Source organism: Chiloscyllium plagiosum, unplaced genomic scaffold (assembly GCF_037043375.1).
Source record: "Chiloscyllium plagiosum isolate Xiang-an unplaced genomic scaffold, Cpla_swu_hap1 HiC_scaffold_3, whole genome shotgun sequence".
Classification (NCBI taxonomy): Eukaryota; Metazoa; Chordata; class Chondrichthyes; order Orectolobiformes; family Hemiscylliidae; genus Chiloscyllium; species Chiloscyllium plagiosum.
The window spans coordinates 68,386,022-68,399,574 of record NW_028270141.1 but is presented as its reverse complement, the minus strand read 5'-3'; the positions used below and the strand labels follow the sequence as shown (position 1 = coordinate 68,399,574).

The following is a 13,553-nucleotide window of genomic DNA, read 5'->3' as shown; positions in this document are numbered from 1 at the left end:
CCCTCATCAATCATCTTTGTTACTTCTTCAATAAAACTCAATCAAGTTTGTGAGACATGATTTCCCACGCACAAAGCCATGTTGACTATCCCGAATCAGTCCTTGCCTTTCCAAATATATGTACATCCTGCCCCTCAGGATTCCCTCCAACAACTTGCCCACCACCGAGGTCAGGCTCACCGGTCTATAGTTCCCTGGCTTGTCTTTACCGCCCTTTTAAACAGTGGCACCACATTTGCCAATCTCCAGTCTTCCGGCACCTCACCTGTGACTATCGATGATACAAATATCTCAGCAAGAGGCCCAGCAATCACTTCTGTAGCTTCTCAGAGTTCTCAGGTACACCTGATCAGGTCCTGGGGATTTATCCACCTTTAACCGTTTTAAGACATCCAGCACTTTCTCCTCTGTAATCTGGACATTTTGCAAGATGTCACCATCTATTTCCCTACAGTCTATATCTTCCATATCCTTTTTCACAGTAAATACTGATGCAAAATATTCATTTAGTATCTTCCCCCATTTTCTGTGGCTCCACACAAAGGCCGCCTTGCTGATCTTTTGAGGGGCCCTATTCTCTCCCTAGTTACCCTTTTGTCCTTAATATATTTGTAAAAACCCTTTGGATTCTCCTTAATTCTATTTGCCAAAGCTATCTCATGTCCCCATTTGTTCCTCCTGGTTTCCCTCTTAAGTATACTCCTACTTTCTTTATACTCTTCAAAGGATTCACTCGATCTATCCTGTCTGTACCTGACATATGCTTCCTATTTCTTAACCAAACCCTCAGTTTCTTCAGTCATCCAGCATTCCCTATACCTACCAGCCTTCCCTTTCACCCTGGCAGGATTATACTTTCTCTGGATTCTCGTTATCTCATTTCTGAAGGCTTCCCATTTTCCAGCCGTCCCTTTAGCTGCAAATATCTACCTCCAATCAGCTTTCGAAAGTTCTTGCCTAATACCGTCAAAATTGGCCTTTCTCCAATTTAGAACCTCAACTTTTAGATCTGGTCTATCTTTTACATCACTATTTTAAAAACGAATAGAATTATGGTCGCTGGCCCCAAAGTGCCCTCCCGCTGACACCTCAGTCACCTGCCTTGCCTTATTTCTCAAGAGTAGGTCAAGTTTTACACCACCTCTAGTAGATACATCCACATACTGAATCAGAAAATTGTCTTGTGCACACTTAAGAAATTTCTCTCCATCTAAACCTTTAATGCAATGGCAGTCCCAGTCGATGTTTCGTAACCAATTCAACCTCTGTCAGTTTTGCCATCTCAGAAATTAGTCTGGTAAGTCTTTTCTGCCCTCCCTTTGTGGAAAGAACATCCTTCCTCCGATATGGCGACCAGAACTGAACACTATATTCCAGGTGCTGTCTCAGCAAGGATCTGAGTAATTGCAGCAAGTTATCTTTGCTTTGTACTTAAATCCTCTGGTTATGTAGGCCAACTTAATATTTTGTTACCATTACTGTTGGCTTACCTTCAGCGAGTGGTATTCAACGACACCCAGGCCTCAATCCACATTCCCCCCCCCCCCTCTCAATTTAGAGCCATTCAGATCATCTGCTGCCTTGTGCTCCCACACGTGGGACACCTCATCTTTGTCCACATTATACTTCACCTGCCTTGTATTTGCCTACTCAGTTTGCCCAGCTTGACTTGTACTAGGGATGATGATTCCTGGATCTGGTGTATAAATATAGCTCATCTTGCTAGCTGCTTCTGTCTTCTGTAAACAACTGAGCACTAGTCAGGGAAGCTCCTTCTGTGAGATTTAGCAAAGATGGGATAGCTACAATACCAGTGCATGATTCCCACAACCCTCCTTCCCCACTCTGGCCATTAGGTGGTCATATTTTCTGCTTCATTTCATTGCAGCTTCATGATTGTGGAATCAGGCACTTTTTGCGTGGAAGAATTCTGGCTGTAAATATCACCAAGAGCTGAACCTTCTTTGATTATTACAGAATATGATAATATCACCTGAATTTCCTTGTTCAGACTTTGGATTTTTGAGGGTATTTCTGTTCTTCAGCACATGGCTGCTCTTGTTCAGCATAGCACAAACTAAGGAGACAGCGAAGTCTGCAGATGCTGGAGATCAGAGTTGAGTGTGCTGCTGCAAAAGCACAGGAGGTCAGGCAGCATCAGAAGAGCAGGAAAATTGATGTTTCGGGCCAGAGCCCTTCATCAGAATGAAGAGCTTTTGCCCGAAACGTTGATTTCCCTGCTGCTCAGATGCTGCCTGACCTGATGTGCTTTTCCAGCAACACACACTCAACATAGTACAAACCAAGATATATTTGCTGTCATCAGAGTACTAATTCAACTTGACTAATCTGAAAGCGCGCTCAAACACTAATCGCCCTTCTTGCAAATCTGCCCTCTAACTTCATCCCATTTGTTAAGTGAGACCTTCTGGGCCTGCAGTGGCTCATCAATATCCTTCCATTCCCACCCAATCCCTAACTGTACAGTTAGGTTCTTTTTTCCTGAGATTCTTACACACTTGACGCAACTGAAACGCACCAACTTCTGTGAACAAGCAAAATTTATTAAGCACAGCACAGTCCAATATAAGCTTTGGAGAAATTCTTCAACATTGCTTCTGAGGCATGTCCAGGGAAGTTCCTTGAACAAAGGAAACATTCCTTCCTTTACATCACAGTTAGTAATGCCCACAAGACAACCCCCAGTCACTCCCCCTCAGCCACATTGCACTCAAGATACAATGCAGTGACCACATCACCTCCAGAAACAATGTAATGCAAATCATCCCTTTAATGGCCAGATCTGGTGTCAATTGTATTTTTTTCGTAACTGTAGGGGAGTAGTCAAATTCCAACTGCAGTGCTCCTATTGATTCTGAATAGTGGATGAAAATAGGAGATGACAATGTAAGTGGCTCTGAATGGCAAGAAAATGGCCATGTAAATGGCTCTCAATAATAGGAAATGACAATTTTTAAAAATCTATCTGGAAGTCTGAGGCATCCAATCCTAGCCTCAGGACATCTAATTTCCTGCAGGTCACTCTTTTTAATATCACAGTACCAGCCCTTTGACTCTATTCCCTTCTGCAGCCCCGCTGCTGGAGTCCCCTGAAGACTCCAGCTGATGGCCATGCTTGCTGTCACCAGTGCGCCTATCAGTAGCAACCCATGACTGACTGTGAAATTTGGGTCAAATATCACTGCCAACATGGTGTCGTGAGAGTAAAGGCAAAATCTTGCAGATACTAGAAATCTGAAACAAACAGTTCTGCAGAAGATTCATACCAGACTCTGTTCTATAAATGGAATAGTGTAGGTTAAATGTTGCTTCAGATTGGTTTCACAGGTCAACGCAACATCGAGGACCGAAGGGACTGTACTGCACTGCACTGTTCTGTTTTATTTGAAGCTCTCTCCATGAATGCTACCAGACCTGAGATAAAGTATGAGTGCTGCCGATTTGTTGATGAAAAATGGACCACAAGACTGCATGACTGTACAATCTCAAAACTGCTCATAATCTGAGTTCTATGCTTACTGATGTGAAATAGGTTAGGTTACATTACACAACTGAACAACCCACAATGACTCCATTACGCTGACCGAAAGTGAGGCAAGTACCTTTCTTTATATGAGAACCTCATATAAAGATATGCTTTGCTTTTGTCTGGGAACCACATAATAATGACACATTGTGGCTTTTTTTTTGGCTGAACTGAGAGGCTTTACAACAATCCCTTTCAAAAGTTGGTAAAGTAGCTGTCAGTCTGTGGATTGTTGTCTTTCTCTCCCCCCTCCCTGGCCCCAAAACAGATTTAGCCAACTGATTTCCTCTTTTTTTTGATTCGTATGTAATCTTTTAGCTTCTTGTTTTGCTACAGACTGTTGAGCTCACTGTTTTGAGAAAGACGTTAATAACTGCACCTTCCTGCTTCTTGGAGCTCAAATAGCTTGTAATACGATTTTCTTCATGTTGGTATTTAGTGGTTAGCATTTCAGAACCAGCTCCAGTGTTGACACGACTAAATAGCTCATCCAGCTCTTTTGCTGAGAATAGAATTAAATCTTTTTGAAAACTGGCATTGGTTCATGGATGCTGTAGTTTAAATAAAGACAAATAGGGCAGTTTATAACAAGTTTTCTCGCCATATCGAGACTAAGAGGACTGGGTTCAAGTCACACCTGTTGCAATCCTATGCCATAACATGTCGGCAGAGGTTAACTTGGAAGGAACTACAATACATAGCTGACAGTCCAAAATTCTGTTTCTTAGCAAATTTAAACACCAAGCCAGGCAAGTGAGTTGGTGACAGAAATGTTTCAGCCACTTCGATGATTGCACTATTGATTGCTTGATTGTATTTGCAAATATGGGCCGAGTCATGCTCTTTGCTCATATGAATGTTGCAAATGAAGTTATTCAGTATGCTAAAAGTAAATGCTCCCCGCCACCATTTATGTAAGTAAGCAATTTCTGATGGAATAAGCACTGTAGTCCTTTACAACTTGGCTTTGAGTCGTTTCGCTGACGTGAAATGATACTGACACAATGGGTCGAATGGTCTCTGTCTGTATTGTAAAATTCTAAAATAGTCTGTGAAGTAAAAATACAGGAGCATCCAACATTTAGCTGGACTTCCAGTGAATTCACTTTTTAAACATTTGTAATTTAACCCAACTTCAGTTCGTCTCCCTTTGACATTTTGCGAAAAGATACTGAGAAATTGACTAATGGAGTGTGGCAAAAAGTTGCAATAAGTGGTTTTGAACTGTTGCTGCAAGTTCCATCAGCATTTTGGAATGATGTAAAGGTATCGAGCTTTGAAAGTATAAACTGGAAAAAAAAATGGACATAGTCTGTATCTATTTACCACTGTAACCGTAGTTTTGTTCTTGGGTTGCCCCACAGAATTAATATATTTTTATCGAGCCTGATCATTAACAGAGATGTGCTGAAATTGCCTGTTCCTGTACTGGTCCAACGAATTCACTGTTCTGTGGGAATGGGCCACATGGTCAGGACACAACAGTGTAGACATATACCGAATCTAATTTCCAACTGAGGAAAAACAAAAATTCACAAAGCTTAACCATTGTAAATATTTTCCTACCTGAATTACTGAGGAATGTGGCTGAAAATGGATGTTCAACCAAATGGATATCGCACAATCAAAATCTGAGTGACTCAATTGATATTTCACAGTGACATTGCTATCTTACCTGGAATATTGCATTATAAATACCTGAAAAATTCCAAGTTCACTTACAAGCTTATGTGGAATTTGCAAACTTCCAACTGCGATATTTGATCCAAAAGCTTTTCTGAGGAAAGGAGGAATTAATGGTTCTGACGAATTTGGGGTGATGTGATGCCCTAAGTTGAGGACCGAATTAGGCTCTCCACTCCCTTTTGATTGAATAAGCAGATAAAATATATTATAGCATGACTGTGCAGAGGAGCAGCATTGATTGCACAGTGCATGTGTTTACTTATAGTTATAATGTAGTAGCTTCAGATTTTTTTTATTGGCAGCTGGTAAACTGCAGGCATACCAACACTGTCCTCTACCCACATTCTTCTACCCACATTCTTCTACCCACCCCAACCCAACTTGGAGATGTCAACTTGCTTATTTTACCATGGCAACAAAACTTTCACTTCTATTCTAACAAGAAATCGCTGCTTCTGATTTGATTAACTATATTTATGTTCCTTTTCAGTGGAGGTCACAGTGGAATATGACTACGAGGCTGCACAAGAGGATGAACTTACTCTCCGAGTTGGCGATCTCATCAGGAATGTAAGAAAACTTGAAGAAGAAGGGTGGTGTGAAGGGGAATTGAATGGAAAGAGGGGATTATTCCCTGATAATTTTGTCAAAGTGAGTAAGAAAAGTCATGCTGTAACAAATCTATCATGCCTTTATCTTTGATTATGGAGCAGAATGTGAGAGCATTATATACTTTTGTATTATGATTTTGTCTAATGGTTTTAAGAGCATGCTCATAATAAGCATGTGAAGGGTATTAACCCTTCCAGAAGAATATGCAAAGTGGCAAAGGAGGTAGGGTCGCATTATTAACAAAGGAAAGGTATTGTTGCAGTGGCTAGTAATGATAGAGGTGGAATAGATTGTGATGTGGAATTTGTTTCGGTGGGAGTAAGAAATAAAAAGGGGAAGAAGTCCTGGGTAGCAGTCATCTGTAGGCACCAGAAGAATTTCCTCATTGTAGGGTGAAGTATAAATCAGGCTTACAAAAAGGCCACTGAAATTGTCATGACTAAATTTAATCTGCATATTGACTATCCAACTCTGGAACAATACAACATGGAAGACAAATTCGAAAAGTGCATCAGGGCTGATTTCTTAGGTCAATGCATCGCAGGACCTACCTGGGAGCAGGTTTTATTTTGGATCTAGTAATGTCATATCACTATTGAAGATGCTACAGGAAGAAGTTTCCTAACCTGGGACAATTTCAGGCTATTTAAGAGTGAGCAACTCTGGCCTCAACCCACTGTCACTAACTTAAATAAGGGAGAGTTATTGAGGTATGAAGAAAGCTGTCTAAAGCAGGCTGTAAAATAAACCAACTGTGTAAGGTCAGTGGATAAGCAGATATTCCAAAACACTCAGCAAAAATTTATTCTGGTCAAAACAAAGTATTTCATGAGAATGATGAACCACCTGTGGTTCACAAAAGTGGTCAAAGAGAGTATCCAGCACAAAACAAGGAAAACTAGTGTTTGGTCAAAGGATTGGAATTGTAGCAGATTAGTAAAAATCCAAGAAGTGAGGAAATTGTTCATGGAAACAAATTTGCAAGAAATATAAAAACAGCACGAGTTTTTACCGGTGTGTAAAAGGAAAGTGGCTGAAGTAAATGTGGGATCCTTGGAGAACAGAACTGGGAGATTAATAATCTTAACAAATGTTAAGCTAGTTTAAAACAACAATTTGCATTAGTCTGTATAGCAGAGTGCACTGTAAACATCCTAAAGATAACAGATAAGCAAGGTGCTAATGGAAGGAAAGACCTTGTAACAGGTCCTGCCATGAGGAGCAAAGTATTTGACAAACAGAATGAAAGGCAGACAAATTGTCAGTACCCACTTGCCTGCTTTCAAGCGGTTCAGTAGAAGTGGTTGTAGAGAGGTGGAGGCATAGGTTGAATAATTCCAGAACACTCTGGATTTTGGATGGGTTCCAGTTGATTTGAAAAGAGTAAATATTATGTCCCTGTTCAAGGAAGGAGGGTGACAAAATGTGGGAAATTGTATCTCAATTAGCTTAACATGTTGAGAAAATGCTTGAACCCCTTAATGAAACCAACAGCAGGACAATTAGGAAAGTTTATTGCAATCAAGCATGGTCTGGCAAAAGGGAAATCATCATGGAGCTGCCTGTAAGGCATCCAAATTCACTACCTCTCGGGAAAAACAAGAAGTGGGGAGCCCTTGTATCGTAAGATATAAGGAATCTGCAAGGAAATATAGATTAAATGTGTGTGCAAAAGCTTGGCACAAAGATTTTAATATAGGGAAGTATGAGATTGTGCACTTTGGTGAGCACAATGAGAAGGCAACTGTTATTTCAATGGAGGGAGAATGCAATTAAGTACTGCACAGGAAATCTGCACAAAATGTTATCATGCAACAATAATTAGGAAGGCAAATAAAGTTTTGACCTTTTTGCTAAAGGGTTGGACTAAAAACTTGCAAGTCTTGTTAGAACAGTAAAGGGGTATTTGTGAGACTGTGTACCTAGAGTACTGTGTACTGTTTTAGCCCCTGTACTGAAGCAAATATGTACTGGTATTAGAGTAATTCAAAATAGATTCACTTGGCTGATTTTTTTTTTCAGATGAAGGGGTTGTTTAATGGTGAACAGCTAAACAGGGCAAGTTATTATTTATTAGAATTTAGAAGTGTGGCAGTTGTGAGTCAACCATAAGATTCTGAGGGGGCTCGAAGGATAGACATTGTGAAGATAATTCCATTATTATGGGATTCTCAAACTCAGGGACTTTAACACAGAGTGAGGGGAAACTCTCAAGACTGAATTGCAAAGGGAACTCTTCTTGAGAATGGTGAATGTCTGGAATTGTCTACCCAGAGAGATGTGGAGGTTACACCAGTGTTACAGAGGAGTTAGACATAGTGTTTTATTTAAAATGCTGAGGATTCAGCTTTGAGCTGGCACAAAAGGTGAAGCTGGCCTGGAGGCAGGTCAGTGATGATCTTGTTGAATATCTCGGTAGGCTTGATCTGGCCTACTCCTGTTTCTTATGTTCTTTTAAGAACTCTAAATAGTTAACCATTTGCATGCAGATTGAAAAATTAGATCCCTTCCTCCAGTTCAGTGTTTTTGACAATTTTGATTGATTGTGTATTAGCAAACAGTTCATTAAAAAATAATTGTCTGAATACGTGAAAGACTTTCAAGTTATGGTGATGACACTGGATATTCTCATTCTGCAGTGTAATAATCATGGGTCTCAAAGATGAAATGTAAATTTATCATAATCATGAATCTGTGACAAATGTAGATTTTTTTTTGGACTGGATTGTGTGGGGTGGGGTTGCTTTGAGCATTGGGGAAGAGTTTTTAAAAAGTTTACAAACTTTCACAAAAAAGCTTGCTTTTTACCTTGGAATGCCATGGCTTGTAAAAATGTTGTTCCTGATCTCTTTTTGTCAATTACTTCAAGCTGTGCTGAAGTAATATCCAAACAAAAATTCAGTTTCTCAACTGAGAATTTGGTATTGACACCACCAAAGTGAAAAATGGATAAGTTGGCTTAGATGGAGATACCCTCACATTATCGTTCATGGGCTCCTGTGTTTAAGGACACCAGTCATAGTAGACAAACAATTGAGCCTTCATAACCAAAGGGTAATTTAGCAAGTTCTGTTTCTGATCTCTCTCTTTATTTGTTCAAGTTGTTGGTGCATTAGGTGTACTTAGATTATTTTGGGCTATCTCAATGTCCCTCCTTTAAATTGCTGATAATTCTGATAGTGTTTTCTTGAACTGTGGGGTAAAGAAGACCTCTCTAATTCATTATCCTGATGGCTTCTGTTTGTTCATAATTTCTGATCAAAGGAGAATTATTAAAAAGTGGAAGGAAAATTATGCATTTAGATTCCATATGGGTATCTGTAGACTGCTGTAGCATACTAACACCTCCCTCAGAACACTAATAAGCAAACATCCCAAGTTGTGGTCTTCCTGTCAGGTAAATGAAGTGAAGCTAGCTGGGCCTTGGATGCTACACCTGAGGAATTCCTGGAGTACTGAGATGATTGCAAACAAATACAACTAACTGTCTTTTTTTGTGCTAGGTATGACTCCACCTAACAGAGTTGTCGTCCAGTGCCCTTGACTTGAAATTTATTGACGCCAGACTCTCAAATGCTGCTTTGTTGCTGGCAATGTTGTGCGTTTCTGGAGTACAGCTGTTAAATCTGTATTTTGACCAATGTTGTATTGAGGTCAGAAGCTGAGTTGTCTGGTAGAATCCAACTGGATATCAATGAAAAGGTCACTTGTTGAGGAAATGCTGCTTGATGTACCATTAATGACTCTACTCACTGATAGAATTAATTTGTTCACTGGAAAACCATTATCCACTTGGATATGTATTTACTCAAGAAGCTTCAGAGAGCTACTGACATTTTTTTTGTTTATTCTTTCATGTAGTGTTGGTATTGTTCATCCCTGATTTGCCTTTGAACTGAAGGCTGTAATGTGGTTAGCTATAGTGCAGAAGTATCTAAGAATCCACTCCTGTTTGCCCGTTGGTTCTGGTATTCTCATAACCTTTGACATTCCCAAACTATTTCAAAATCAAGTCCAAGAGCCAGCTCATCTGTGCCTAAGTTGAGAGAGACTCCCTATTATTAAATTGGGTCAATTCATTGTAGTCTGTTCCATATACATTCATTACCCTCTCCCTCTTCAAGATCTTATTTCAGTAAGAAAACCCATCATTATTTTTTTAAACTCCAAAGGATGCTGGGCCAGCCTTTCCTCTTAACACAACCCCTTCATTCCAGGAATCAGTTGAGTAATCATTCTCTGCATCATGTCATCCAATAATGCCATTTCTTCGACAGGAAGACCAAAACAGTACACAGTAGTAAACAGCTGCACTAATGTCCTACACAATTGTACCAAAACTTACTTTCTTGTATGTTTTAATTCATTTGTTGCCTTCATCACTTATAGTCCCTGTATGCTAAAATTCAGAGATTCATAGACCAGAATATCAAGATCCTTCTGTATCACTGAATTCTGCACACTCTGTACATTGAAATAATATGCTATTGTCCTACCTGCAAAAGTGGACTGGTTTATTTTCCCATGTTCTACCACATCTGCCAACTTTGTGCCACTATCTTAGATTATGTGTAGTCATTGGCAGAATTATGTCCTCTTCACAGATCCTTTTCCAATCTGTCTTATAATAAGCAAATTTTGCAACCATTTATTTGATCCCAGCATGTTTTTCAGTCATGATTGTAAGTACTTGAGGCCCCAGCATGCTACATAGTGCTAGCCTGAAAGTGATCCATTGTGCCAGCTGTTTCCTATAATTTGACAAATGTGTATCCATGCTAATACATTACCCCTACATCACGAGTCCTTACTTTGTTTAATAATCTTCAATCTGGCACCTTGTCAAATGTAAGCACACCACTCCCACAGGTCTCCCATAACTACATTCCTTATTAATGCTCTCAAAGAACCCAAATAGATGAATTAAGCTTGATTTTTCTTTCACCAAACCATGAATGGCTGTGAATGCATGGAGATTTGTGTCCTGCTACAGCTCGTTTTATAATGAATTCCCTACAACAGGTGTTAAGATGTAATTCCTGCCTTGTCTTCCTCCATTTTCTACACCTCATCTGTTTCCTAATTTGATACAACTTTTTCAAAGAATCTGGCGCGGTTCGCAAAATTAAAAGCAATGCATCTATTATCTCTGCTGCTGCTACTTGTTAAGACTTGAGAATGAAATTGACCCTGCCCTGGGGACTTGATCTATTTTGAGTGTGAATAATTTTCTCAGAACCTTTTGCATAGTGATTTTCGTGTTTTAAGGTTCTTCGTCCTGTTCATAAACATCAGATGGGGTGTATTCCATCACATTTAGTGCCTTGTATTTTATGGATGGGCATGCTTTGGGGAGGCAGGGGGTGAGCAATCAACCTCAGAATTATGAGACTCTGATCTGCCCCCATACCTCCTTGACTTATGTGGCTGGCTGAGGTAAATTTTTGTCAATGGTAACCCCAGGATATTGATAGTAGGACAATTAAGGGATGGTAATGCAATTTAACATCAAAAGATGTTCAAATTCCCTTTTGTTTGAGATGGAACTTCTGTGGTGCAAATGGTACTTGACACTTTATGGCCCAGGCTAATTATTGTCCGTACCTTGCTGCAAATGGACAGAGGCTACTTCAGTATCTGAGGTGTCCCAAATGTGTTTTTGTTTTGCTGCCCTTGAGCAGGGTTGTCTGAATCCTGCTCCCATACCTGATGGAATGCAACTGGTTTGGATAGCTATCTGATTCATGTTATTCTGCATTATGAATTTTCAGCGTCTCCCTCACTCTCATCTTGTCTGTTTTGGGAGAAGGTGCTGGTTGGCCTAACATCTCGCTCTTCCAGCGAGGATGTGGGCTCCTTCTCATCCACCTTTATTTGTTGAGTCTGGGAACTTGGTGAGCTGAATTAATTATGGAGAGGAGGACTGTGCTGACCAGCTTTTATGGCTGTTGTTCCCTCAATCTCTGCCACGTTTGCTTTAGTACCCTGCTGTTCTTTTGATCCTGGAGCACACTCGCTCGAAGTTCAGCCTTTTAATTTCTGAGGAGTTGAAGTGGTTTATACTTGCTCTTTTGGATTCTACAGCCTCAGCATAGCCACGTTTTTGCACATTTTGAATAACCCTGCTGAAGTGGTTCATTCTAATGGGAACCACAGAAAACCATCCATCTTCAATGAGTCCTTTTTGGCGATGTTTTTCTCCTTTGCATCCTTCCTTTTGACCCGATTATGTTTAGAATCCAGCTTGATCTTCCTTAGTTCCCGTGACTGTTTGGTCATATTCCTGGTACCTGCCTGTGCTGGTACTTTTTAAACATGTGACTTGATGGTTAGGTCATTCCCAAGTGGGATGCATCTTGTTCCAGGAGATCTGGAATGAATCCTATGTGACTTGGAATTAACCTTTATTATAGATGAACTTGTGGAGCGCTGGGGGGGGTGACAGACCTGATAGGGAGTGTTGTTGGCTGGGTTCAGAATCCTACCCCATGTGAAGGATTGGGTTGTCCTAGTGTTTCTGGATGAAGCAGTTGGTTGACTTGCGTATGAGGAAGGAACAGAGCAAGTTAACCCATGAGATCAAGGCTCCTCCTACAGTTTTTGGTGACTTTGCTCAAATGGGAGACAAAGTCAACTACAGGTCATTCCGCTACAACCCGCATTTTGTCAAAGCAAATTGGCTGTAACGTGATTGACAAAAAGGGGACGCTGTTTCTAAAGTACAAATTTTTAGAACGTGTTGGTTATAACACAATTACATTGCCAACACTTTAAATACTAGTTTTATTGCGTGATTTTTACATCGTGTGGGGTCACACAAGAATGCAACCATTGCATGATAGAAGAAATGACTGTATTTTGAAGTCTGAGATAGTGAGATTATTGCTTATCAAAGGGATGACCAGTTATCGGTGGTGTGTGAAGGAATGCACAGTTGAGGTTAAAATCCATGATCTTTCTGAGTGGAACAGTCCTGAAGGGTCAAGTGGCCTACTCCTGTTCCTTGTTTGTATGTCTGAAGTTCACAAGGAGCTAGATTCTGCAGCATCTGTCATAGTTGACTGTCTGTATCCCTTGAGGAGAAAGTGAGGTCTGCAGATGCTGGAGATCAGAGCTGAAAATGTGTTGCTGGAAAAGCGCAACAGGTCAGGCAGCATCTAGGGAACAGGAGAATTGACTTTTCGGGCATAAGCCCTTCTTTAGGATGTGGTGTATCTCTCAGGAATGACTTGGTGAATGCTCACATGCTGACCAGCTTGCTTTTCCACCACCAACATTCTAGCACTGATACTAGTTCTTGGAATTTTCAGTGTTCAGGCTCTAAAGGGGTCATGTGAGTTTTGAGGCATTAACTCTTATTTCTGTCTCTACAGAAGCTGTCAGACTTGCTGAGTTTCTCTAGCACTGTGCTTTCTATTCAGGCAAAATTTGCTTTGCAGATCACTAACTTGAAATGGCCCATTCCAAAGCTGAAGTTGAAAGTCAAGACCATGTTTGATAAACACAAAAAATAGCATTCGCGACCTATTGGGATGAACGTGTAGTTTTGATTGTGTGACTGAGTTTGGCTTTTGCAAGTGTTCTGCTAATTCTGATGACATAGTTACATCAGCCTTCTTGAGTTGTATATTGTGGTCTTATAATGGACACTACACACCTATATATGTTATTTATAGATTTACCTAAAATGGGTATTAATTTTTTTATC

The 13,553-nt window shown here is 40.3% G+C and overlaps 1 protein-coding gene across 7 annotated transcripts in view; it reads left to right on the top strand.

Annotated features, from left to right (window-relative positions):
* Window positions 1-13,553, top strand: part of cd2ap (CD2-associated protein) — a 242,843-nt gene that overhangs the window by 37,907 nt on the left and 191,383 nt on the right. For 5 of the 7 annotated variants that reach the window (XM_087980127.1, XM_087980120.1, XM_087980104.1 and 2 more), the window contains exon 2: window positions 5,724-5,884. The exons of 1 other annotated variant lie outside the window; for it this stretch is intronic. In XM_087980127.1, coding sequence (XP_087836253.1) covers window positions 5,724-5,884 — 161 coding nt within the window. The remainder of the gene's footprint in view (window positions 1-5,723; window positions 5,885-13,553) is intronic. One more of the 7 variants, XM_043683183.2, reaches the window with a different exon arrangement.